We start from the raw sequence: 25,199 nt of genomic DNA, 5'->3' as shown, positions 1-25,199 counted from the left end.
CGTCACCAACACCACCACCACCAGTAGAACCAGAAACCGAGCCAGCGTCGCTCTCCCACAAGAACGCACATCTGTCTCCAACTTCCACTTGTAGTAACACATCAGGGAGAAACAGGCGAATAGAAATGGTGGTGTTAAAAGACACCTGGGGTGCCGCGGCGGACGTGGGGAGGACAACAGCATGCTCATCCTCCAACCGTTGTTGGCGTTTTTGGTGTTGCTGTTGCTCCTCAGGCTCTTCTGTGAGTTCCCACCTTGAGCAAGGCTTAACTACAGCAGCCTCATATGCGAGCCTAGCAACAACACTCTGCAACTGACGTAGAACCTCCATGGAGAGATCCTGCAAATGCTCGACGGCGCTTCGCCGCGATGTGCCATGCATGGAAACAGCCGACCGCATTACTGCAACCGAGAACATGTCGGCATTCCACGAGTACGCCAGGTTCAACGCATCCTCCACGACAAGCGGCATTGCCACATGCGCGTCATCGACCTTTGGGGGTGTCCACAGGAGAACAATATTGGCACCCCAAAATCGCGTTGTGAGCATCAACAACAAATGACGATGATGCAGCAACGGAACGAAGCATGGCGACTCCCCAGTGGGCGCAGCGTCCTGCAGGAAAAGCTCTGCAGACGTGGAGGATAGAATAGACGCCACCTCCCTTTGTGCGCCGATGAGCAGCAGCACCGAGTGCGTCTGCTGCGACAGGCGTAGTAGGTGCTCCTCCACTGCAGGCGCGGTGTCGTGCTCCTCAGCGTAGATGCAGTGGAGACACATTGGCAGAAACGACAACGGTGAGATGTCCACTACAACAGGCCGCAATAGAGTGTCCTTTAAACGCAAACACTCAATTTCGTGCCGCAGCAAGTTCGGCAGCTCCACCATCCGCACAGGCACAGGTGAAGGTGCGAAGTGTGCAATGCTACTGGTGCGCTTTAATAGTTCGCCGTGCGCGCGCACGTTCCGCCCCCTGTCCCCTTTTCCAACCACGGCCATCGCTTCGGGTGCAGACGTTTTAAGAAAGGCGAGAAGACTCTGGCGAAGCTCCACTTCTGTTGCTTTCTCACGCTCAAGGTTTAGCTGCTGAAGCTCCTCTAATTCGCACTGGTGTTTCAGCACAAATCGCTGAGTGACGTCTGAGGTCACCACCATGTCGCTTGCACTCCGGTTTGCAGCCTCTAAGAGATCAGCCAACTGCTCCTCATGGCGGCTGCACAGCACAGTCATATTTTCCTCGTCCTCAGTCACGCACTGACGATACTGGGCGTTGAGTTGGATGAACAAATGAGTCGTTGCGCTTAGCAACTCACGATTTGGACTCACTAAAGAAAGAAACAAGAGCGACTGCTCGTTTCTACTTGTTCCAACAAGACGGTATCGGCGAAGGAGCGTGTACTCCTGGCGATTAAGGCCACACACAGGCGTCAACATTGTGCCAGTTGATTCGGTTCGTTTGGTTGATTCTGCAGGGACCATGAAGGTCCTCCACGAGTTACGAAGATCAACACATTCGTCGTCGGCCTTATCCGCCTCGCGCATTGCTGTTCCTAACAGGCACGCACCCAGAGAGACGTGTGTGTGTGTGTGCAGTGGATGAAAGAGGGGAGGGGGTAAGGAGGATTCAGTTTTCTTTTCTTTTCCTCTGGCGCGCACGCACACACTCCACAATGCACGCCCATGCATATAGCAGAGCTGCTGACACGAATGTACCCACCCATATTTCCTCTCTTTATCCCCTTTAATCCCTTCTTTCGACATTGTGACCTCCTTTCTGCTTTTTTTTCTTCAATGCTGCACCCATTCACACACACACACAAACACAGACACAGAGAGAGAGGGAGAGGTCACGCACACCCACATGCGTGGGCATGTGTCTCTGGCTCTGGGAGCTGTACAAGCATCGCCCTCACTTGGTGGTAGTGTTAGCCGCGGTGGGGTACTTCTCGTGAAGCTCCCGCAGCCACGCGGCGCCCTGGGCGGCACCCTCCTCATCGTTATGGCGGCGGCACCAGCTGACGTACTTCTCACCAGTGGACACCGCCTGAGCGGCGTCGCCGACACCCTCGAAGCATTTCAGCACACTTGACAGCGTCGACTTGACGGAGTTGAAGTCGTTCTCGTCAATGTGGATGTTAAGCGCCTCAATCAGCAGATCAAGCGCCTTGCCGTACATATCCTTACCGTCGCCTCCCGACGCGACATCCTTCTCGGCAAGCCGATGATAGCACAGACCGATCCCTGTAACGATCGACCGGCGCATGTTCACAGCAGCCACTGCCTGCATCGGCATAGCCGACTTCGCATCCACGTCGATCCAGCGCAGCACCTCCGTGAAGACATCATTGGCCTTTTCTGCCCTGCCACTCTCCAGGTGAATGTAGGCAATCAACTGATTGACTTCCGCCAGCTGGGCGGCGTCCCGCAGAGCCGGGGGCGCCGTGAGCAGCGAGTTCTTCGCTTTTTCCGCCTTAGCCAGGGCCGGCGCGAACTGCTGCATGTTGTAATGTGCCTGCGCCGCCTCCAGCAGCAACAGTGTTTCACATTGGATGGGGGCATTCAGCGCACCCATCTCCCCCAGCATCTCCAACCCCTTCTCCACGGCGGCAACAACCTCGTCGTACCGCTTCCCCATGCGGGACGCGTCAATCGTCTGCGACAGATCATTCCACCGCTGCAGCGCCTCCATATCCTTCTTGACAACATCCTCGTTGAGCGTGAAGGTCTCAACATTCACGGGAGACGGGGGACCCGTCGCTGTGGCACACCGCACGCCCAGCCGGAGGGTGGCGCAGCACAGCGGACGCCACGAAGGGAGAGCCGCTCGCCGCAACAACATCTACACACACGCACACACGACAATGCGCTGTTTGGAACACATGGACAGGCACAAGCGAAACAACAAGAAAAAGAAATGGCAAGCAAAGACAAAAGAGCATACCGAAAGGAAATCAATGAGGGGCAGGGGGGGAAGTGATATTGCTAAAATAAATATAAATCGGAAGAAAAAAAAACACGCACAGATAAAAAAAAAAATATGCCGCCACAGGCGTGGACGAAAAGCTGGGTCACAAGTAAAGTAAACCACACACAAATCGGTGACGTTTGGCCCAATCCAAAGACAAAAAAACAACAACAAAAAGAACCCACACTATTAAGGCGAAACAAAAAGAAAAGGAAACACTCGTGCAGGAACTTTCATTCCTTTTCATTTCATTGATCGGTTCTTCAGTCTGCTTCGCCCCTTGACTCTACTCCAGACGCCAGAAAAACACTGCAGCTTGGCCTATCAGGTTGGACCGGACGCAGCAAGGCTTGTTGTAATTATTTTTGAATGAGCACCTACTCCCCCTCTGAAGCGGAGTCAGAGCCACCCTCTGCTGAAGCTGTTGAGTCTTTTTTCTTCGCTATCTCCTCTTCCCTCTCCCTTGACATTTTTTTTTCTATCAAAAGGCACGTCCCCTCCCCCCGTGCCTTATCAGGCAAGCAATCCAACACACGCGCACACAATGTCTCCTGCTCATTTAGTCATGTTGTCAGATGAGCATGCGCGGGCCCTTTGCGGCGGCGGCTTTCGGCGGCACTGGCCGCTCCGCGACGTCGTTCCCCATGCTGTCGAGGACGGCGTCCTCAACGGCGCTCTTTAACTCATCGGCACTGTCCAATTCGAGCCGCCGCGCCAGCACTACACCGTGGTGCTTCGCCTGTTCCACGAACGAGGACTTGGAGGACGAGTACAACATCTTCTCCCGCGGCTTGGCAGTGCTGGGGCAGATGTAGACCATTACCGTCTTCGCGGCGTCCCCTGCCGGGCAGCGCAGCACAACGAAGCGTGGCTTGTCTGCCGGGACGAGGCCTTTCACCGCGTCAATGACGCTCGACAGAGACGACACCCCATCCTTGCTCGGCAGTGACTTCTCAGCCACAATGTTTTCGGCCTTTACGGAAAAGGTCACCGCCGCCAGCTCGCCGCAGCGCAGCTTCTGCAGCAGCTGCACACTCTCATCGTCGAGCGGCATTGTCACGCCGGGCATCGCTACAGGCGCAGGCGCCAGTTCCATTTTGTCCATGACAACGCGTAGCTTCTCTTTCTCTGTCATGAGCTCCGCACGGCTGTTGGCGGTTTCTTTCGCTAAGAGTGGTAGCGCAATGTCCTGTACACGCACCGCATGTTCCTTCCTCAAATTCTTCAGGCCCGACGCCTCTGCGAGGTGACCGGCGCCAGCCGCATATAGCATCCGTACCTTTGGCTTGATGCCCTCGGCGCAGTACGAGACCTGCGCGAACTCGCCCTCTTGAAGTTTTATAACAATGAAGGCGGCCGGAGTCTGGTCGGCGGTGAGGCGCTGCTGGACCTTGACGAGGTCGTCACTCACGTTCGGTGTCGCCTCAATGGGCTTCCCGTGCAGCCGCATCACCTCGTTATCCACAGTGACGATGAGGGCGCGTATCGGCGCGGACCCCTCACGGAAAGATTTGAAGGCTTCCTGCAGGGGGGTCTCCAAATTGAAGTTAACTGTCAACATTTCCGATATGGTTCTTTTTGTTTTGGTTTATCGTACTCTGGCTTTCTTTTTGCTTCTTTTTGCCTCCTTGGGGCCTTGAATATCAGTCTTTTTCTTTTTTGGCTCTTGCCGCTCTCCAGCCCCGTGGATTCAGAGAAAATAAACACACACACACACACACAGAGAAAACCCAGAAAGAAAAAAAAAGCCAAAACGAGCAGAGCGCACAAGGAGGAAAGGGTCGTGGCCGCCTCTGTATGCACACACGGCAATCGTATTCGTTGCCCGGTGCTGTCTGCACCAACACACATCGGAGAGGAGAGGGAGAGAGGATAAGTGAGACCATCGGGATCTTCACCAAACAACAACAACAACATAATAACAAAACAGCAGCATCGGAAACAGATTCCCATGTGATCAGAGCAGCCCCACTTCACGCGCAGCGTCCACCAAACGCTGCCGTATCATTGTAATGACCTGACTAAATGGGCTCATTGGTCCATAGCTCAACACACAGTTATCCACCATCTGCTCTAGCACATCTCGGAAAGCCGTAAAGGCATCACGGTTCGTTTTTACACCAAAGGACTTGCTCCGAACCCACCGCTCCACGCTACTCAGCTCAAGGTTGGCCATGTCAAACACCGGGTACTCAAACCACTTGTTGGTGTCCACCGCGCGGAGTAAGTCGAGCAATTTCAAGCACTTGCGCTGAACGTCGGTGTAAGACGTAGCGTCTTCCTCTTTGGGAAGGGGGTTGACACCAAACATTGTCTCCTCCGGAAGCAGAGACTTCTCCGCCCAACATTTGAGCCCGCACTTGCGCAGAAAATCACCGTAATGACACCTCAGTGAGTGTTCAAAGCGCACACGGGCCGCTGTGATGCTTGCCTCCTGTTCCTGTCGCACTGAAGCACTACGTCCGTAGAGAAACACCCTTGTGTCATGCAGCGCACCGTAGAGCCCACGCGAGCGGTACACCCCGTTCGACGCTCTTGTCATTACGTCCTCGAACGTCAACCACGATGGGGCATTCGCTGGCGATAAAGCATTAGGGCCCTTCGCAGAAGAAGCAGCAACAACACGCAGGCAGTCACTATTTTTGATCTCCCTAAGTGTATTGAGAACAATCGCCGTAGCAGCGTCACCCACGTTATTCCATGCATTGCCGTCATCACGAGGACGTTTTTGTTGTGACCTCTTACTATCCTCTTTTTGCAAGACTTTGCAGGGCCATTTCTCGACCGCGAACGCCTGTGGCAACGTGCGCAGAATGCCCATAACATATCCAGCTGGCAGTTCTCGCGCTCGATCAAAGTTAATAATCAATCCCAGTAGAGTCGGCTCGAGCAAAGCGAGGCAAGCATCCACTCGGCCCTCAGTAGCTGTGAGGGCAGCTGCTGCCGCCTGCGGATCAAACTGCTGTTTCCCACTTCCGCTGTTTTGCTGCTGCAGGACATCATCATACTCCAGCATTAAGGCTCGCACAGTTGTGTAAATATCCATCAGAGAGTAGGAACGGCATAAACTGATGCTGCTTCTTCCAGTAATATTCTTGTTGTTTGGGGGCTGATTTTTTTGACTATAAGTGAAGTGGCCGGGCTTATCCATCGCGGCTACATGGCAAAGTACGGAGAGAGCCGATTTTAGTGACGCTTGACGGCGCATGCGATCATTCGCATACTTTGCAGCGTCTGGGTCCTTTTCCGTAGGCATGGCACCACTGCCGTGCTCGATGCGCTGCTGTATGAGTGCCACCAGGGCGGGGTTCGGGGTATGCGGTGGCGCTGTTGCGGGCGCGCAGCCCTCTTCCTTCCCTGGGCCCAGGTGCAGGTCTAGCGGCACCACAAAACGCCTCACGGGCTTCTGGTGGGCGCCCTCGGCAAAGATGAGGTTCATTCCTTCCTGCAGAGGGAAACGCGATGAGAGAAGGAGAAAAAAGGCAGAGAGCATCGGCAACAAGTCTGCTTTTTTTTTTGTCTTACTGATACCACCACAACCCACTATCTGTATTTCTACAGACCTTGCATGCCGAAACGACTTAAATTCATTTTCTTTTTCTTGTTTGCACCACGCTATGGTTTGATTTGACGACAGTCCTCTCGGCGACACCACTCCCCCTGCTTCTTCGGCTCGGCACAGAGCGGACAGTAGTACCACTCCTCTGTCTTGAGATACCTCTCCTTGAAGTGTAGGCCATACACTTTGCGGCGTAGCTGCATGGGGTTCTTCTTTCGCTTTGGTGTACCACCCTTACTGCCCAGCAGCGGCAGCGTCGGGCGTGCAATCGACAACGCAAATACGGTCCTCCGTAACATGTAGAATATTTCCTGCTGAACGTCTGAGTAAATAAATAATATGTATGTATGTGTGTGTGCGGGGCCTCAATGCCTCTTCACTCCCTCTCTCCCACCAGTCGGAGTTGCACACCTACTTCACTTTTGCGTCACAGCACCCTTCGTGCCGCTACACAACTGCAGACGTGCTGGTTAAGTCAACCACACGCGCCCCGCCAAGTGATATTCCCCCACTATCCCCTACTGTACAGTGTACACACAAAGAAACGGAATAACATCAGCAGCAGCATCAGGCGCCACAATTGACGGGAGCCAGAAGAGACAAGAAGAGAAACCTCTCCCACTACCCATTTCCCTACCCTTATTGTTGCTGTTTTTGGTGCATTTCATTTAATGAGTATTACGTAGTTCATGTTGTTCCTCAATTTCCTCTTCCTTTTTGTTTCTCTTCGTTTGCCTTCGTTTTTTTTTTTCCATCAGCCATTTACCGGGCTCTACGAACACGCACTCCTTTCTTCCCCTCTTCCGCTTCCGCTATATCCCTCCCCTCTCTCTCTCTCTTTCTCTCTCTCCACCCGCAAGCCGTGTTTCCCCTTCGAGTAGCTGAGTTTCAGCGAAGAGCAACGGCCACCGCCGAAAGAGCGACGGTGAAGCAAACGAATGCACAGCAGCAACCAAAGTGGCAGGCAAAAAAAAAAAAAGAAAACGGAACGAAGTGCAACAAGAACTCTTCACGCGTTTTTCTTGGACGCTAACGATGAGGTGTCGCCGTTGGCAATTCTGCCCGAATGGCCACCAGCCGCCGCCCCACGATGGTTGAAGTGCATGAAGCCCACTCCCGTATACATTATACCGTCGTAGCGCTCGAAGCAATTCTTATCAATAAGGCGTGCGCGGTTGAATGATGCCCTCTTCACATGGCCAACAATTGCAACAACAACACCGGCAAGCAACTCTACGAAAATAGGGATAGTGGAAGCGTTTATGTGAGCGGCGCTCCCCGCCGCGTGTGCGGCAATAGGAAAGTAGCTCCCGCTGCCGGCCGCCGCATCCTCGCCGCCGCTATGGTGGTGCTGCTGCAACTGTTCGCGTACGGACAACGCGAGGTAGACGCTGTGCGCAAGCAGGAGGAGGCCAATAGGGAAAATGAATTGGTACCAGGAATACATGCCGGACAACTTGCTTGACAGGGGAGAGGAATACAAAAGGGCGGGATCTGGGCACCCCTTCCTACGCAGTGCGTGCTCTCTGCGCGGGGGGGCATTTCATCAAGAGGAAAAGGAAAAAGGAGAAAAGAATAGGAAGAGGGGAGATAACAGCACGGGGAACATAGGGGGGGGGACGCATTTTTAACTGCAGCAGGTGCAGAATGGGTAGACGTCCCTCCTTTTTTTCCAACGTAACTCGTAGCAGCAACTGTACCAACAAACAGAAAGAAGCATCGCCACTCACAGCGCGTTGCAAACCAACAAGGCCACGCGCAGCCACCTTCTCACGCAAAGAGACACGGACGGATACAAATTCACCATCCCACCCACATCTCCCAAGACCCCTCCGCCCTCGCCATCACCGCCATGTCACGTGTTAGTGATATCAAGCTTGTTGAGGCGGTCGAGAATGACGGCGCGTGACACCTCCTCCACCTCCCCCGTCAATATCATCTCGTCAATGATCAGATACACCTTGTGAAAGTTGAACACAAGGTCGAGCTCGCAAACATCCTTGAAGAACATATCTAGCACCTCCACCATCAGGTGAATAAACTCGAGGTAGAGGAGGTCGTTGTCATCCTCCTCAATGCCGAAGCAGAAGAACAGCCCTGCGTAGCGGCGGTAGACAAGCTTCAGTGAGCCGTACGAGACAAAATTTGACAGGCGAGCGTCGCGGCTGTTGATGATTGCGTGCACCTCCCGCTTTATTCGTTCCCTCTCATTGTCGTCGCAGGGGACGTAGAACTTGGCGAGCCGCGTCTTGCCCATGCGGTTCTGGAGGAGGATGAAGTGTATCATTGGCCCCCCTTTGGTCAACTTTTCACTTTCGTCCTTTCTTATAGCAATCATTAGTTGTGTAGGTGCGTGGGGGTGAGGAGAAGCGATTTTACACCAAAGACAATCACACCGGCGACAAACCAAACAACAAGAACAACAAGAATAAAAATATGAATACTACTCCCTGGCCAACCATCACAGTGAGGCACACACGTGTGCACCACATACACAGACACACACACACACACAGACACAGACACACCCATACACACAAACGCACACCGGTGGTGGATGTACAAACAGAATAGCATATTTTTTTTGCTGTGTTGTTAGATTAGGTTAATTGCAGAATCACATTGAATACTCTCACCCATTTCTTCTCATTGTATTATAATATATATAAATATATATATATTATATTGCAGACACCTAGCTATGTCCTAGATCCATGCCACAAAAAAGGTACTGACTTCCGCCTCTTTTTCCCTTTTCTTGTGTCTTTTCATTCGTTCTGTTTTGTTTTCCCGTATGTTCTTTTTTTTTTTGGTTCGCTCGCATTCATGTTTGTTTTCACCTTTCGTTTTGTCCCTTCATCACGTTTTCTCCTTCACTACGGTTCACACCGGCCCATGTAGCGTGGGTAGAGGCAGGCCTCCCGCACGGAGTCGAGGTTCAGCATCCACACCAGCAACCGCTCCACGCCCAGCCCGAAGCCGCCATGCGGAGTCGAACCATACTTGCGCTGGTCCGTGTACCAGTAGTAGGTGCTCGGGTCGAGGCTCTCGCGCTTATATGCCTCCATCAGCTCGTTGTAATCCCACATACGCATGGAGCCGCCCACAATCTCGCCAACGCCGGGCGCCAGTACGTCGACAGATTCCGTCAGCGTTGGGTCGTGTGGGTCACGTGCCATGTAGAAGGACTTCATTACCGCTGGGAAGTGTGTCATGAACACCATCTCGCCTATCATCCCCACCATCGCACGCTCCGGCTGGTCGGTGATGTCTTCGCCAACTTGAAACGGTGCGTTCGTCTCAGGGTTGAGAATACCATTATCGTTACAGAACTTAATTGCATCAGTGTACTTGAGGCGGCGGAAGGGCTTTTTAGGTGCGATCTTCCAACTCTTGGGGTCGCGTGGGTCAGCCTTCGCATCCACCAGCTGGTCAGGGTTCATGAACGCAACAAGGTGGCCGACACGTTCAATTGTCTTGTTGAACGTAGCTACGATGAGGTCCTCCAGGCGCGAGAGGAACTCCTCGAAGTCGCACACCGCGTACTCCGCCTCGAGGTGTGTAAACTCGCTGAGGTGCCGCCTCGTCTTGGACTTCTCCGCGCGGTAGCTGGGGAGAATGCAGTACACATCACCCACAGCGGCGGTGCATGTCTCGAGGTACAGCTGCGAGGACTGCGTGAGGTATGCGCTCTTCCCGTAGTACATCAGATCAAAGAGAGTGGAACCACCCTCGCACTGCGTGTTAACCAGCGTTGGCGGAGTCACCTCGCACATATCCAGAGACCAGAAGTACTCACGGAACGCGCGAAGAATCTCGTGGCGAACTTTCACCGTTGTAGATCCGTATGTTCCACGAAGCACAAGATGGCGATCATCGAGCAACTTGTCTGGCGAACTTTCAGCAGTGATGACATTCTCAATGCTACCATCAGAGTTTCCAATGATGGCGTACTCCTCCACTTGCAGTTCGTACGGCGGCTGCAGCTCCGCAACTGCCTTGGGCTCGTATTTCACTGTTCCGCGAATCGCCAGAGACGTCTCGCGGTGGAATGGCTCGGTCTCTCCACTGAATACAGCCTGAATAAAACCAGAGCCGTCACGCAGCACCACAAATGAAATTCGAGATTGGTGGCGGACTCGATGTGCCCATCCAACCACAAACACCGTTGCCCCCTCCTTGCAGGACGGAATATCGCCAATACGACTAAGCTTATGCCCAGCAGCAACACACCTCCAGTCTTCCTTGCGCGGGCACTTTTGAGCCACCCCTGCAGCAGCCGAGGACTGCACAACAGGGTCCTTGTGCTTCGGCTTCTTCTCAGTCTCCTCTAGGACGACGTCCTTAATCATAGGAGGTACCACCTCCTCAATGACTTCCTTTACAATCGTAAAGTCAGCCCACTGCAGCCCTGGCACGCGCTTCATCTTGCCGAGCAGCATGTTGGGGTTTTTTACCCACGACGCCTTGAGTGTCTGTAGATTCTCTTCCGCCAGCGCCGACTTCACGAGCCCCACTGTCTCCTCACGCGAGACGACGACTCCAATGCCACAGTCCTTCTCGAACTTGGCAGCATCGAACGCGTCAGACTCCTTCATGTTGTTCACGAACCGCACTGCTGCGTCCACCTTCTGTGTGGAGTCCAGCTTGTTAGTCTTCACATAGGTGGCAACGGTATCACGGTGCTGGGGGAGCTTGACCTTGGCCCATAGGTTGTAGAGCATCACCTTCTGCTCGCGTGGTGACTCCGGTGTCATTTTCTGATTATTGAAGAAGCTAAGGAGATCTTGCACGCGCTCGGGTTTTGTGGACAAGTCCTTAGCGTTCTTGCCGTCCAAGCCAACAATACGCTGAAGGCTGTCGAGCAATTCCTCTGGCGATGTCATATTTTCTTTAGCTGCCGAATGAACAAAAGCTCGAGAAGAGGAAAGGGTGGGGCGGGTACTGTTCACTTGAGGCCATCGCTGCCACGACGTGAATCCCCCAATTGACATACGCCCAACTCGGAAGGCTGATGAAACGGGACGAGAGAGTGTGATGCAGCAACAGCAGCCGCTGCTGTTGTTGCTCGGGAGTCGTGCTAGCAGGCGCCCAAACAGACACCGCGACGCCATTACTATACACCCCCTCCTCCACTCCTATACGCCCTGCAAGAAACAGACAAACAGATACAGACCCACACACACACACACACACACACAGGCCAGCGGCCACACAGATACACACACCTTCTTTTTTTTCTTTTCTTCTTATGATTTCTTGCTGCTTTTTCTCCTCCCTCTCGGTCTGTTCGTTTGTCTTACTATGCAGGGCGCCGGAGCACCTTCGGTCCCTCCTCTTACGGTCGCGGGAATGACAACTGAAGCAAAGGCGGGGGAGACTCGAAGACACGACCAAAGCACACACACACACACACACTCACTCACTCAATCACAACCCAGCACTTCGCCCAATGAGCAAAAACAGAAAAAAAAAAGAAAGAAAACAATGAAAGACTTAAAACAAAAAAAAGGTCATAAATAATAGCAACTGTACATAAGTTTACACAAGGCGAGGTAAGATCATTTCTAGTCTTTCTCTGCCGTGTTTGAACAAGGAAAGAAGCAGCGCCATACGCCGCTCTTGCTGCTCATCTAGGGCAGCTCTATCCCGCTCCTCCGCCTGTATGACCGGCTCAATCAGGCGGGAGTAAGCAAGGAGTAAATTGTTTTCAAGTTCGACACCCTCTTCCCTTGCGTGGACTACAGCCTTCTTCCACTGCTTCTTTTCCTCCTCTAGGATGGCACCTCGTTCCTCACTCTCAGCCAATGAAACACGATGCTTCGCAAGTTTAAACGAGATAGGTTCATACCACCGCATGTCAATAAGAGAGATTGTCTCCAGGGCCGCCTTAGCACGGGCCTTACTCTCTTCAAGAGCACGACGGAAATGCTCGTCGTCAGCAAGACGAGAACGGGGGGACCTTTCTCGCGGCATCTTCGGCGTTAAGGGCGTGGCGGCCCTCGTTGGTGCTATTCCTGTTGCCGCTGGGTCGCCATCTACCAGCGTGCGCTGGTCATGAGGCAACTTGGTAGGTCGCGCAAAAACGAGCGATGTCACACCATCTGCCCCCTCGTCCGATCCACCTCGCTTTTCGCACTCGTCGGGGATGTGCGATGGCTCCGTGTCTGGTGTCTCAGCTCTCTCCCCGATGAGGGCGTGCTGATCATAGTGCTGCACATAGCTGTCAAAATCGAGCACACCCGCCTTTTCCAGCTCCTCAAGAAAGGCCGTTCGCACAATCTCCCCATCAAGCCGCTTCTGCTTCTCCAGAATAAGACGCATCTCCGTCGTGAGAGCGCGGAACGTCTTGCGCTCCCATAACAGCAAATCGCGACGCACATCTACATAATGCCGGATAAGCTCTTCATACGGTGTACATTCCCCATCCAACGCCCCATTGCGCTGCCCATCAGTCTCAGCAAGGTCAGTACAATTTCCCTGGATTGATAATGCAGCACTCTTACTTATTTTTTTACGTTGTTGCTGTTGTTGCTTGACAGCAGACAAAGCCGAGCCTGCCGTAGGCGTGTTGGCGAAGACATGAGAAAGCCAAGCTGTTTCCTCCACGCGTTCCGCCAGCTCTGTCTTGTACGCGGACGAGGGATATGTGACAAGTGGCTCCGTGTCCACCGGGTAGTGCCTGCAGACCGCGTATGCGGCGGTTGGCGCGACGCCGCATGACGCTACATAATCAGCATTCATCAGGCGGACAACCGTTAGTGTCTGCTTTCGCCCTTCTTCCTCTCCTTCGGCAATCATATTGCGAGCGGAGCGCTCATCGCGCGTGATTACCTTCCGTGATGTGCGCTCCTCAACTTCCAGTACGCGGCGCACCTTCCGCGCGGCCTCTTTTTCCGCCATTGACGACGCGATAGCGGCAGCACGCCCAGCGGCATCCTTGCTTGTTGGCACACTGCTGCTGGTGCTGCCAGACCGGGAGTCACGCGGCATCAGCTTTGTGTAGGGGCAGCGCTGCGTAAAGGGATAAATGACAGGAGCCGGGAACACCTCTTCCGACAGTCTGTCAACGCATGCATTGTCGTCGTCTTCTTCTTCCTCCTTGTTGTTGTTGTTTCCGGGTTCGTTTTCACCTTCACCGTCTTCGAGAGCCGCGCCAGGCTGTGCATTGGGGGACCAGTGGGCAATGACATCGTACACTGTAGGACCGCTCGTGGAGGCGGGTGCGAAGAAGTTGTCCAGCGTGTCCTCCGCGTTCACATGCACGTCGAGCCGCAGCAACCTCACTTGTTGTGTGTTCCGTACGGCCGGCACAGATGTTCCCTCAGCGTTGATGAAAAATGCATCCAGTGTGCGCTTTGAGAGGCTTGGGTACCGCCGCAGCACACGAAGCATGAAGTCGGCCACCAAATCTCTCAACGTGGAGCTCTCGAGTGACGACCCCAGCGGCACAACGACATCCGCGGGGGTCCGAAACGCCTGCGCACCACGAAATCCCTTTCTGTTGCTGATGTTGTTACTTCTGCTGCCGTCGGAAGGAGCGGCGTCAAAGCGAACACAAAAACAAATGGGGCGTTTTTGTAGGTTCTTCTCAATGAGCTTACAGTGCTTGCGGGCCTCAACGACGCTAACTTCACACATCTTTACGGGAGACTACTAAGCTGGGGAATGACAGGCACCAGTAGAACGAGTATATGACCAGGAAAGAGTGACATGGTGGAATTATACATGATTTTCCATCAAAACATGACCCTGGAGAGACTTCTCCTGAGACTGAGACTGAGACTCAATACCAGCAATTACTTTTCAGAAGGGGACGCAAATAATTTCACACCTCAGCGTGTGAACAAAGAAGTCAAAGTTGGTTTCTTAAGTTATACAATAAGTTTCTCATGCAGACCCGTACAAATAGGCACTGTTGTCCCCCAACAAAATGGAGTTGGGGCTGCTGATGAGAGATACAGATGGAGCGAGGGACGAATGCGTCAGTATAGGGACAAAAAACAAACCGCACACACACAAGAAAAAAAGATGACACCAACTGAGACTCATTGCGCCTCCCACAGACGCAAGTACTTGAGCAGGTACACACCAGTAATGAAGCCAATTGACGCAAAGAACATAAATGCAATCCCCATGCCCTTGTCTTGATTTCCAGACGGGCCTCCCGAGAGCCGCTCCACAGCGATTGGAAACCCCACGTTGATGAGAATGTTGAATAGGAACTGCACAAGCACTGTGAAACTTGAGCCCCGTGCACGAAAAGCAGGTGGAAAAATTCCATGCGAAAGAGCCCAGAAAAAACTCCCCATGCCAATCTCAAAGAAGGCGATAAATATGGCGATACCAATGCTTGAGAAGACACGTTTTAATGTGTCTCCGGCACCCATAGGTGGAAACACAAAAATGCCAGTGAGTAGGCAAGAGGTTGACGTCACAAACACGGCACCAATGTACATAAAGTCAGCACGGTACTTGGATGATAGTGGGATAGACACGAGCACGACAGCAAAGTTCCACGCCATGATCACAAAATTACCTGTGAGAGGGGCCAGTCCCATCACACTGGTGATGTTTGGGGCGTAATTCATAATTGCATTGATACCCGTCATTTGTTGAGCAACGCACATAACGAATGAAGTGGTGAGAGGTCGTACCAAAAGACGCCATGAGTATTTCATTGTGTCTGAACCTGGATGCATATCACTCATGTTATCATCATCATCAACCGGTACGTTCAATGTGTCATTAACTGAGGCCCGCTCCTCTCTCACTGCTCTTGCACGGAGCCTTTGCTCTACCCATTGCGGGCTCTCCTTCATGTAGAGACCAGAGATCACTACGCAGACAGCGATGATGCTGGGTGGAATGCACAATCCCTGTCGACACAGCTGCATGTGCAAATCTGTAGAAAAGTCACGCGGATTCAGCACAAGCCCCATAGTTGCAGCGAGGAGGATTCCAAACGTGCACGCCACTTGAAAGAAGACGCCGACAAGTTGTCGGTGCTGCGCAGGCGCCATCTCCTCTACATACAGAGGAGATGCAACACAGAGCACCCCAGACGCCACACCGGCGAGGACACGACCAGCAATGACCATGACGTATTGGTCTGTGTACGTCGACACATGCGTTAGTACCGCCGCCACGCACGCCACGAGTCCAGAGTAGAAAAAAGTCTTTCGTCTTCCAGTCGCAGAAAGAATGACGCCAGCACAGAGCGATCCGAGACAACCCCCGGCAATCATCGCTGCGGCGAAGAAACCGTTTTGCACAGCCGTGTACCCCACCTGGCGCGTGCAGAGAGAAGCCTTGGTCTCCCACAGACAGTGATGAGCTCTTCTGCTGAAATCCACACCGCAATCCTCCAGCGCCAACCCCCTGCAGGTGTCACGACGGAAAATACAGCTGTTATTCTCCCATTCACATCGACCAGGAATAGATAAGAGACAGGCGGCTTGCGCGGTGATGGCGGAGCAGTCACGGCTGATCTTCACGAAAGTGTAGTACGGCCCAACGAAACCCACGCTGTAACCAAGAAAACTGCCAGCGATGACATGCAACAACACAATCTGAAGAACTTCCCACGAAAAGAAAGGTACGTCCACGCAATACGCCGTAGCAACCGGTTTTGTTTTCTTATCAATCAACAACCCTTCCTGATCCTCGCTCTGTGGGGTGACTGTCCGTCGCTTTACAGAATGCTGCTCCATACTTTTCAGTGGCACTGAAATTTGTCAATACGGAGATCCTTCATAGGGAAACCAAAATACAACAGTAAAGGAAAGGAAAGAGGGTTGAATAACAATATTATTATTCGTGTGTAGCCGATTATCCCGTTCGCTCCATCTTGTGCTCTCCTCCAGGAGCACACTAAGAAAAATACAACAGAAGAATGCATGGGGGTCATAAACATGGGCACATGCACGTCCCACATCCCCTGCAATCTCCCAGCAGGGAGCCGAACAATGACACTCACTACCGCAAGAAAAAGAAAGATGAAAGGTACTACCCGTGATGGGGAGGGCCAGTGCAGACGCATGTCAACAGACACAGCGAGAATACGAAAGAGGCTGACTGCACGTATGCGGACACACCTCTTTGTTTTGTTGATACACTCACCTTTCCATCGTTCCGAATTAAGACAAGCGCAAAAAAAAAAATTAGGAAGAAACACAGCACAATTTTGTAGCAGACGTCGTTTTTTCTATCATTTTCTTCTGAGTATTCCTTTTCTTAATGTACGGCGTGGTTGTTCTTCCGTGTGCTTCCTCCTCAGCTACCCTTCACCCCACTTTCCTTCATCATCTCTTGCTCCTGTGCTGTGGCTGTTGTCGGCGCCAACCGCTCTACCGTCAAAAGTACCGCGCCGCTCTCATCGCTCGCCGTTGTGCGTGTCGTGAAGTTCACCGACGGGCTGCAGAGCATCGACGATGAAGAACGAATCTCCTCCCCCATATCAGACACATCACAGGAGGGGTGGAGGCTGCTGCTCGCCTGCCGCTGGTGTGCAGAAAGGACCTCCTTTGTGTGATCGCGCAGCGACGACAAATTCTTCAAACATGTATACGTCGGCGTCTGCAGACCAGAGCTGTCATCCGAGGCAACGGAGGGCCCGCGGCGGCGCATCTGATGCTCCATGGAGAGGAGGCGTCGCCTTGCTTGGCGGAGGTCCTCCTTTAGCTTTGACGCGCGGGCGCGATCGAGGAAGGCGGCCTGCTGGATGCCCTCTAGACTCTCCCCCAGCTTCGCGCAGAGCGCCTCATTCTTCGCGCTAGCCTGCACCGCTACGGCGTGCTCGCGCAGCAGATCATTCAGCTGTCTCTCCAGTCGTATGACGGCCTCGTGTGTGGCGGTCGGTGATGACACGACACCGCTGGCCGCCTCGTGGGGTGACAACTTCGGCTCCCCCGCGGCGGCGCTCCCCTCGTCGAAGTTGGCTGCAGCGTCGCCCGTCGCGTCGAATGAGCATTGCTTGAGGCTTGCCAGCTTCATTGCAAGCACGTCAAGATAGCTACGACGTTCCTTCAGCAGCTCACGCTCCACCTCGGCCTTCTTGTTGACAACCTCCACCAGCTTCTTCTGCAGCTGCCGCATCAGGGACTCCTGCTCCTGTGCCAACTGACTCTCCAATTCTGTCTTCTGGCCGCGAACCTGGCTGATTTGGTCCATGATCTTATGGCGTGAGAGTTCCTCGCGGCGAATCAGAATGCGGAACCGCCGACGCTGTTGCTCCTCACTCTGGAGCCGCCGAAGAAGTTGGTTTGCCAGCTTCTCCTCCTCAATCTCGGTGCTTTGCTGGAAGCGAACAGACTCTTCGCAGAGGGCACCAATTTCCGCTTGCAATGAACTTGATTCTTCGCTGAGCGTGGCGTTCGTCTTGCGCAGGTGCACGAACTCTTTGCGCAACTCATCATCTGTCAATAAACGTACAGGGCGGTCCCGCTCGTGCCGCGGTGTGACCGGCGCGGAGGCTCTTAGCATATCCTTGTCCCTACGTTCTTCTTTCTTTCGCTTCTTATCACTCCCTTTCTACTGCTACTTCTACAGTGGTGTTTGTCGTACCGCGTATCGGCAGACCCTTCAATGCAGTGACTCTGGACTGCGACGCGGATTCAACGCGTGAAGCAAAAACCCCAAAAGAAGAAAACAGCAAACAAAAACAAAAACGTATAAACAAAACGAGTTGCACGACGGAGAAGCAAATCGAGAAGAGAGACACGTGCATCGCCGCATGGTGGTGGTGGTGCTGCTGCTGCCGTCGTGACACAGGGCGCAAAACCCAACAGAAAGAACTCCCATTAATGTCAAAACCTCAGCGTTGCCTGACGCAAGCCTCCGCCCTCCGCCGCCTTTGGCTGCTTCTGCTGCCGCAGTGCCCCGCCACCACGTGGAGCGCCGCGACTCTGCTTTGCCTCCGCCGTCGCCGCAGCAGCAGTAGTAGTAGTATTAGTTGTTGTTGTTGTGGCTGAATTGGCAGGGCCAACAACAACTTTGGCGCCACTGCTCGGCGCCGCCGATACAGGCGGCAGAACGCCCGACAGAAATGAGTAGCGATCAAAGTAGTGCACCACGTTAGCCACGTCGGCGTACGTGACGGTCTTGCGCCTCTGCCGCTCCGCATTGGCTGCCGCAAGTCGTGTCAAGTCTTGCAGCATCAAAACAACCGCCTCAGAGGCCACCACACCCGCATCTCTCGCCACGATGGACGAGGCACTGTGAAACTTCAAGAGCTCCTTGATGCGCGAGAGTGGGAAGGCGAGCCTATTTCCTTTCTCAGAAGCAAAGTTGCCGTGGTCTTCATCATTCTCACCCTCATCGTCCGACTGAAATCCATCCACGTCCACTGCATTATCATTATCATCATAATGAGCATCGATATTCTCATCATCGTCATCGTCATCATCTCCAACCAGGAAGCCGGCTGTGAATGTTGCTTCGTTATCGTCACGATGCTCCAATTGTTGTTGCTGCTGCTCTTCATCAGCCTCTTCATTGTCCCACAGCGCCCCACCCCGCCCATTCTCCTCGTTCATCACCTCTTCCGTGCCGCCAGGAACAACAAGCGGCGCAGCGTTGCCGTCGGTGAAGACCGCATGGAGTGGCGTGAGGAACGCCGCCGCCTCGTGGTTCTCCGCCGCCGTCTCCATTTCCCCTCGCCAAACAGCTGTTATGTGTTACCTATCCGCACTATCTTGTTGTTTGTTCGTTTTTTTCTTTTTTGGTTTTCCACCTTCCACAATCAGACGGGGGGAGCACGAATCAAATAGAAGCTGCAAGGCACAACAAACAAAGAAAAAGCAAACCTTCACTCCTCTGCACAAGCGCACACGTTAATACCAAGAGAGAGAGAGAGAAAGGGGGACTGATCCATATATATATATATATTCTTTTTTATATAGGTCTGTGTGTGTATCTGCGCAAAACTGAAATATGGAGTGAAGATAACGCTGGCAATGTGTTTTATACTCAACGAGAACATGAACCTAAACGACAACAGCACCAAGGCATACCTCGTTGGGTCTTTCACCTACACGTACATCTCAACACACAGACACACACACACACACACACACACGGACTCCCCAATGACGTGGAGGTGCCGCTGACGGAGGCCTGCCGCAGGAATGGGCATCGTCAGCCGAAGCACCAGGAAGAAAGAAGAAGAAAAAGAAGAACAACAACAAAAAAAAAGAAGCGGAAGAACGAGGAGAAACACAATAAGAAGAAATCTGTGTGTGGTGGTACCTCGGTTCTTCTGTCCCCCCCAATACACGCGTTTGAGGAGAGGAGCCAAAAAACAAAGTCAAAACAGAAGGGGAGTTTAAAAAGGGGGAAAAAACAACAGAAGAAAAAAAAANGCGAATGCCAAAGAAAACAACAAAAAAAAAAAGACCTCACTGCAGATTGCGAAACAACATCGTCCTATACAAATGGTGTGTGATGTGACTTTCAGACTACACAAGGTGAGGGGTAAAAAAGTACCCCCACGCTGCTGCCGAAAGCAAGAAGACAAAACAAACAAAAAAAAAAGATGGAAATAAATAAACAAACGCAACGCTGCAGGAAAATGCCCATCGTTCCTACAAAGGTCAAGCGACGGGTGGAAATGGGACTTCATCTAGAAGAACAAGCTTACGGAACAAGAAGAGACAAACTATGGCGGGAAGTAGAGTGCATTGGGACTACAGTGCACACTTGACGCAATAGAAAGCGGTTACAGTAGTACCCTTCATATCTATCATCCTCATTTGACTCTGGTTTCAGAAGAATATGTACTCCATTTGCGATGTTCCTAGACATATAGGTCTTCTGCTATTCTTTTCATGGTGGCTATAAGGGGGGGGGGGGGAATTTCTGTTGTTGTTTGTTGCTATGACTACAAAAAACAAAACATCAATTTCCGGTTCAATGGAGGAAGAAGACGTCACCGTCTCCATCCCCTTTCTTCGTTTTTTGAACACATTAATTACACCCAACGCCCAGCACCCAGCTTCTCTGTTGTTTGGAGACACCTGGAATGCAGGTAGTTAATAAGAAAACACGCTTTCTCACGAACACCGAAGTACGGAGTGGCCCAACACATGTCACCCTCAGCGGAAACTCCCACCTAAATTCCCTTTTGAAGCAGAAACGGGAGCGATAATCGTCGTACATCATGGCAGGAGGAGTGCTATTAGAAGTACTCGCGATTCTTGCTGCGGGGTAGATGATATTTATGTGTGAGTGTGTGTGTGTGTGCTATCGCACTTCCTGGCCGCATGTAACGGACTGGTCTTCAAGCCAGTGAAAAAGCATTGAGGCCTTTCGGCTGCTCACAACCGCAGGGGAAACTTGCTCATAAGACACAGATGTTGTGTTTGTCGAAAACCTCTCTGCCTCCCACACTGTTTCCGCTGACAAGAGAGTGCTCGAAGGCGGAGCACACATCGACAGCGACAGTTGAAGAAGACCGATTTTGTCATATTGGAACTGACGGTGCGGCGACACCCCACTGTGCAGAGCCACCTCGTGATCGTGGACGAGAGGCATTCTGCGAAACGATGGGCAGCAGCTCTCGTCGGAGATGCGCTGACTCACACTTGCTGCACCAATGACGTTCGGCGTCTTGCGGAAGCGGTGAGGGACCGGGTCGCTGTAGATCTTCGGGGAGCCAAGACCTGACTGCGAGCTGCTTCCCCCTTTTCCTGAAGCCTTCAACGTGGACCGAATGGCAGAGATTAGAGAGCCTCTGTGCTTTGGTGCTTTGCCGTCCGCCATGACGAACCTTATTCCTCCTTTCTTACACTTTCACGCTTTTTATGATCCAGCGGAAACACTGGGGATGCGGGAGACAGGAGAAAGCCAAAAGAGAGAGAGAGAAAAAAAGGGGGGAAAAGGGGAAACGAAGCATATAAAATACTCCAGGAAGAGAACGGTCTCTCGGTATTCCAACCTCTCACTCGTCACGAGGCACGCCAACGCGTCATACTCAAAAAACAAAAACAAAAAACAGAACGAAGGAATAATGTGCACCCCTCGTCTGCCTTGTCTCTTGTCTATCTGTGCTCTCACAGAGGTTTGCACGTGATGCGTGCCTCAGTAGTCCTCATCCTCCAGCATGATGGCTAGGAACTCGTCCAGGTTGATCTCTCCGTCCTGGTCCGTGTCAAACTCGTCAATCATAGCCTGCAGCTCCTCGTCGGTCATGTTCTCCCCGAGCTCTCTGGCCACACGGCGCAACGAACGCAGCGAAATCTTCCCCGTGTTGTTCTCATCAAACAACTGGAAGGCTTTGATCATCTCCTGTCGCGGGTCTCGCTGCGCGAATCGCTCCGTCATCAAGTCCGTGAAGCCAGCCAAATCCATGAGCGGCTGGTTGTGCTGGTCACGTGCAGCGCAGTCTTGCATCATGCGCAGCACCTCCTCCTTCTTGGCGTCAAAGCCCAGTGCCCGCATGCTCACCTTCATCTCGTGCACATCGATGAGGCCGTTCTTGTCGGAGTCGAAGAGCTCGAAGGCCTCGCGGATCTCTTGCCGCTGCTCGTCCGTAAGCTCGAAGCGGCGTTTGCGCGGCAGTGCCGCGGGCACAGCGGTGCGGACGGGAGCTGCCAAACGACCGCCAGCGGCACGTGACGCTGACATCGTGGAACGAGCGCAAAGAGCGTGAAAAAGGAATGAAAGAGAAAAAAATGTATCTTTTTTTTTTTAAGAAAACCACTCTTAGAACCCAGAACGGGAGAAGAAAAAAGGTTCCTTCAATGCTGTGACACGCTAGAGGATCTAGAATGCTACGAGGTACAATTACGCGGTGCTTACACTCTCTTTTTCTCTATATACCAATGTATGAAATGATATCCTTTCCTTGCCCTTTCTTGCAGCCTCGCTGCCGGAACCAAAACAGCAAGAGCAGCACCAGGGAAAAGGAACAACAAGAACCAACAAACAAGAGGGAAACTTAGATCAACAAGAGACAGGCAGAGACACATACAGACATTGACTTAAATGAACAAGCATTTCATCACGTTTCGAAATGAAATTCACCGCAAAACAACAACAGCCACAAGAGGTGTTTCCCCTCTGAAACTAAATGAATCCTCATGGAGGGCGATACAACGGAGAGGCCTCCATGTACCCCGTCCATGCTAGGATGGGCAAAGAAAAGTACACGGAACGCCAAATTGCGCGTCGCTAAATCAAAACCAGCGTCCAATACGCTTCTCAGCGACAGTGAACGGCTCCACAGTGATCGTGTAACGCGCCGTGTTATCTGTGTTGTCCGCCACATCACTTAGCGTTGCATTGTGGAGGTCTGCCTTGAAGAAGAGCGTGACGAGGAAATCAAAATAGGTGTCTTCGTCTTTGAGGGTGATTGCATGCTTTGTCTGCTGCATATCCACATAATCATAGACCTTGAGCTGCCCATTGTATGGTGAGAGGCCCAGATACTTGCTGAGGTCAAACAAAGTGACCCCCAGACTAAACGGCACAACCATGCGCTCCTCTTCCTCTGTGTCTCGTCGTACAACCACCATACGCCGCATCTGCTGCAGGAGGAGAAAGAACTTGTTGCGCAGTGGCTCGTCCATGTCGGCGAACTCCAGCACGCGGCCAGAGAAGTGATCCCTATTAAATGGGTCCAGATAGGCTGTCGTCCAGCAGTCGGGGTCCATTGCGATCAATGATGCATCATCCAATTGGAACTCCTTCACCAGGGATTGCCGCACCTTGGCGGGAACATCCAGCATATCCAGCATTTGATCTAGGATACGGGTGGCGCCATACTTTATGCGCACACGCGGAAGTGCATTAGGCGGCCTCTCATGTATCATCTTCCATTTCTCAAAGTACGCACGACTAAATAGGAGCAGCAGCTGATGCTCCTCCGCAGTGAGAAGACCGGGGTCGAGGTAAGCAGGGTCCATGTTGTGCCACATCACCTGGTCACAAAGCGCAAAGTATGGGCAGCTCTCCAACTTAGCACGCACCTGCGGATTATCCCAGAGATTCTCCTTGGGCTTGATAAGGCCCGATCCCTCTTGTACGGGCGGCACGTAATTCTGCGAGTCAACGCGGCCAGCATAGATGTTGCCGTAAAATGGAACACCACCGGCTGCGTGTGTCGCAGGTGTGCTTGGGAACGTGAACTTTCGTTCACCCTCCATAAGGAGCAGGCGGCGCGACTGGCGCAGCATCATCCCAAGCCCTCTATAATATTCCCACTTTTTTGGTGCCCCTCAGGTTATGCTAAACTAGACCTTCGTTTTCTCACTTTCCTCGTTGCGCCCGCATATATATATATATATATATATAGTAGTACGGGTACCAATAACAGGAAGGAGAGAATGAAGACAAGTGAAGCAACAGTGTTCTTACACCGCTTTTTCCCCTGCCCAAAGCTTGAAGAAAAAAAAAACACTCAACTCAAGGACCCAGGACTGGCTGCACCGCAAGCGAAGGTTTTTGCTCATACAACAACGATGTACTTCTCGTGTATTCTCCTTGTCGTGCTGCTTTGGCCCAGTATTCATATGTCCATTTCCTTAATATCTTCGTCTCCATGTGATCATTTCAATTGTCACGTTTCGTTGCCTTCTTTTGAGGAAGCCAATGTGCCTCTCCTATCTCTCTCTCTCCACATCTCCCTTTTGTATTTATTGGTCTCTTCCTGTCCAGCCCCCGCCCCCAATTTAAAAAGAATTCAACTATATTTTGTCTATTAATGAAATGCCTCTACCTCATACGCCTCTCTCAGACGTGTCAGGAGGCTGTTCTGCGCGCTGTCGAGGCGCAACACCCCACCGGCTGCAACAATCTGCTTACGCATCGTCGCCACCAGCTCCTTCGCGGTAGCGCGCTGCTCGTAGTCGTCCAGTGCCGCTAGAAAATTTTGCCGGCTCTCCTCATTGTGGTATAATTGAATCTCCCGCACCGGAAGCACGCCAGGGCTCGTCCCCAATACAACAAGCCCCTTTGCGGTGCACAGATCCCCAACAAAGAGCTGCTGGTGCTCAATCGGTGGAATTCCAACGGCAGCTGCCGCCCTTCGCACGGCCTGCAGCGTTATCCCAATAAGAATGTCCTTTTCCAGCGAGCAGAGGAGCCGATTGTCTGATGTCAGGAGGAGGTAGTTCGAGCGAGATCCCTCCGGCACGAGGAATTGTTCCGCCTTATCCCGCACCATTAGCACCTCAAACGCGTTTGTAGACTCCTGTAGAGCCTTAGCCCGTGAGCGAAGTTGGGTCTGGAGAATCTTTGCGTTCGGTGTGTGTCGCTGTGCATTGTACATCAGCGACAGCCGCGTCCCATCCACGTACCACTCCTCCGGGGGGAAAAAGGATTTTACATAATACAAAGCATAGGAAAAGTTGCACAGCAGCTCGCGTTGCTCCTTTATTTTGCTTGCCATGCTGCTGCGGGGTGGCAACCATGTGATGAATTTCAAGTTGACATCACCACCATCCCGGTGATAGGAGCGGATGTAATCCCTGATTTTTTCGGCCACAGCCTCAACCGGACACGACAACGCAGCGTATTTGCTATTGTCACTCGTGCTGTTGTTGTTGTGCTGCGTGTCCGACACGGCAACCACACAGCTCTCGCCTATTCGCTGGAAATGGTCCCTCTCGAACATCACGCATCCCTCGTGCACGCGCATCACATCGTAAACGAGTTGGAAATTCACCGTGTCCACA

General features: G+C 52.5%; 16 protein-coding genes across 16 annotated transcripts; 1 reads left to right on the top strand and 15 right to left on the bottom strand.

Moving 5' to 3' along the window:
• Positions 1 to 346: 346 nt before the first annotated feature.
• On the top strand, positions 347 to 649 carry DQ04_01781150 (hypothetical protein; the record flags this gene model as incomplete). The annotated part of the gene is made up of 1 exon (XM_009311158.1): positions 347 to 649. One exon carries the CDS (start codon positions 347 to 349, stop codon positions 647 to 649), a length of 303 nt encoding a protein of 100 aa, XP_009309433.1.
• Positions 650 to 1,910: 1,261 nt separating this feature from the next.
• On the bottom strand, positions 1,911 to 2,840 carry DQ04_01781140 (hypothetical protein; the record flags this gene model as incomplete). The annotated part of the gene is made up of 1 exon (XM_009311157.1): positions 1,911 to 2,840. One exon carries the CDS (start codon positions 2,838 to 2,840, stop codon positions 1,911 to 1,913), a length of 930 nt encoding a protein of 309 aa, XP_009309432.1.
• A 697-nt stretch (positions 2,841 to 3,537) lies between these two features.
• On the bottom strand, positions 3,538 to 4,527 carry DQ04_01781130 (putative G-actin binding protein, putative,twinfilin; the record flags this gene model as incomplete). The annotated part of the gene is made up of 1 exon (XM_009311156.1): positions 3,538 to 4,527. One exon carries the CDS (start codon positions 4,525 to 4,527, stop codon positions 3,538 to 3,540), a length of 990 nt encoding a protein of 329 aa, XP_009309431.1.
• A 396-nt stretch (positions 4,528 to 4,923) lies between these two features.
• On the bottom strand, positions 4,924 to 6,405 carry DQ04_01781120 (hypothetical protein; the record flags this gene model as incomplete). Its single annotated transcript, XM_009311155.1, has 1 exon — positions 4,924 to 6,405. One exon carries the CDS (start codon positions 6,403 to 6,405, stop codon positions 4,924 to 4,926), a length of 1,482 nt encoding a protein of 493 aa, XP_009309430.1.
• A 176-nt stretch (positions 6,406 to 6,581) lies between these two features.
• Positions 6,582 to 6,824, bottom strand: DQ04_01781110 (hypothetical protein; the record flags this gene model as incomplete). The annotated part of the gene is made up of 1 exon (XM_009311154.1): positions 6,582 to 6,824. One exon carries the CDS (start codon positions 6,822 to 6,824, stop codon positions 6,582 to 6,584), a length of 243 nt encoding a protein of 80 aa, XP_009309429.1.
• Positions 6,825 to 7,534: 710 nt separating this feature from the next.
• On the bottom strand, positions 7,535 to 7,972 carry DQ04_01781100 (hypothetical protein; the record flags this gene model as incomplete). Its single annotated transcript, XM_009311153.1, has 1 exon — positions 7,535 to 7,972. The coding sequence occupies one exon, from the start codon at positions 7,970 to 7,972 to the stop codon at positions 7,535 to 7,537; it is 438 nt and encodes a 145-aa protein (XP_009309428.1).
• A 408-nt stretch (positions 7,973 to 8,380) lies between these two features.
• Positions 8,381 to 8,812, bottom strand: DQ04_01781090 (AP-2 complex subunit sigma; the record flags this gene model as incomplete). The annotated part of the gene is made up of 1 exon (XM_009311152.1): positions 8,381 to 8,812. The coding sequence occupies one exon, from the start codon at positions 8,810 to 8,812 to the stop codon at positions 8,381 to 8,383; it is 432 nt and encodes a 143-aa protein (XP_009309427.1).
• A 589-nt stretch (positions 8,813 to 9,401) lies between these two features.
• On the bottom strand, positions 9,402 to 11,411 carry DQ04_01781080 (asparaginyl-tRNA synthetase; the record flags this gene model as incomplete). Its single annotated transcript, XM_009311151.1, has 1 exon — positions 9,402 to 11,411. The coding sequence occupies one exon, from the start codon at positions 11,409 to 11,411 to the stop codon at positions 9,402 to 9,404; it is 2,010 nt and encodes a 669-aa protein (XP_009309426.1).
• Positions 11,412 to 12,066: 655 nt separating this feature from the next.
• On the bottom strand, positions 12,067 to 14,166 carry DQ04_01781070 (hypothetical protein; the record flags this gene model as incomplete). Its single annotated transcript, XM_009311150.1, has 1 exon — positions 12,067 to 14,166. One exon carries the CDS (start codon positions 14,164 to 14,166, stop codon positions 12,067 to 12,069), a length of 2,100 nt encoding a protein of 699 aa, XP_009309425.1.
• A 407-nt stretch (positions 14,167 to 14,573) lies between these two features.
• On the bottom strand, positions 14,574 to 16,238 carry DQ04_01781060 (putative glucose transporter; the record flags this gene model as incomplete). Its single annotated transcript, XM_009311149.1, has 1 exon — positions 14,574 to 16,238. The coding sequence occupies one exon, from the start codon at positions 16,236 to 16,238 to the stop codon at positions 14,574 to 14,576; it is 1,665 nt and encodes a 554-aa protein (XP_009309424.1).
• Positions 16,239 to 16,800: 562 nt separating this feature from the next.
• On the bottom strand, positions 16,801 to 18,009 carry DQ04_01781050 (hypothetical protein; the record flags this gene model as incomplete). The annotated part of the gene is made up of 1 exon (XM_009311148.1): positions 16,801 to 18,009. The coding sequence occupies one exon, from the start codon at positions 18,007 to 18,009 to the stop codon at positions 16,801 to 16,803; it is 1,209 nt and encodes a 402-aa protein (XP_009309423.1).
• A 323-nt stretch (positions 18,010 to 18,332) lies between these two features.
• Positions 18,333 to 19,175, bottom strand: DQ04_01781040 (hypothetical protein; the record flags this gene model as incomplete). The annotated part of the gene is made up of 1 exon (XM_009311147.1): positions 18,333 to 19,175. One exon carries the CDS (start codon positions 19,173 to 19,175, stop codon positions 18,333 to 18,335), a length of 843 nt encoding a protein of 280 aa, XP_009309422.1.
• A 1,591-nt stretch (positions 19,176 to 20,766) lies between these two features.
• Positions 20,767 to 21,285, bottom strand: DQ04_01781030 (hypothetical protein; the record flags this gene model as incomplete). The annotated part of the gene is made up of 1 exon (XM_009311146.1): positions 20,767 to 21,285. One exon carries the CDS (start codon positions 21,283 to 21,285, stop codon positions 20,767 to 20,769), a length of 519 nt encoding a protein of 172 aa, XP_009309421.1.
• Positions 21,286 to 21,603: 318 nt separating this feature from the next.
• DQ04_01781020 (centrin) lies at positions 21,604 to 22,149 on the bottom strand (the record flags this gene model as incomplete). The annotated part of the gene is made up of 1 exon (XM_009311145.1): positions 21,604 to 22,149. One exon carries the CDS (start codon positions 22,147 to 22,149, stop codon positions 21,604 to 21,606), a length of 546 nt encoding a protein of 181 aa, XP_009309420.1.
• A 551-nt stretch (positions 22,150 to 22,700) lies between these two features.
• Positions 22,701 to 23,702, bottom strand: DQ04_01781010 (hypothetical protein; the record flags this gene model as incomplete). Its single annotated transcript, XM_009311144.1, has 1 exon — positions 22,701 to 23,702. The coding sequence occupies one exon, from the start codon at positions 23,700 to 23,702 to the stop codon at positions 22,701 to 22,703; it is 1,002 nt and encodes a 333-aa protein (XP_009309419.1).
• Positions 23,703 to 24,223: 521 nt separating this feature from the next.
• DQ04_01781000 (protein G6) lies at positions 24,224 to 25,162 on the bottom strand (the record flags this gene model as incomplete). The annotated part of the gene is made up of 1 exon (XM_009311143.1): positions 24,224 to 25,162. The coding sequence occupies one exon, from the start codon at positions 25,160 to 25,162 to the stop codon at positions 24,224 to 24,226; it is 939 nt and encodes a 312-aa protein (XP_009309418.1).
• Between the last annotated feature and the right edge of the window lie 37 nt (positions 25,163 to 25,199).

Source organism: Trypanosoma grayi, assembly GCF_000691245.1.
Source record: "Trypanosoma grayi strain ANR4 Tgr_178_V1, whole genome shotgun sequence".
In the NCBI taxonomy this organism is placed as follows: domain Eukaryota; phylum Euglenozoa; class Kinetoplastea; order Trypanosomatida; family Trypanosomatidae; genus Trypanosoma; species Trypanosoma grayi.
This window is presented reverse-complemented; position numbering and strand designations above follow the sequence as displayed.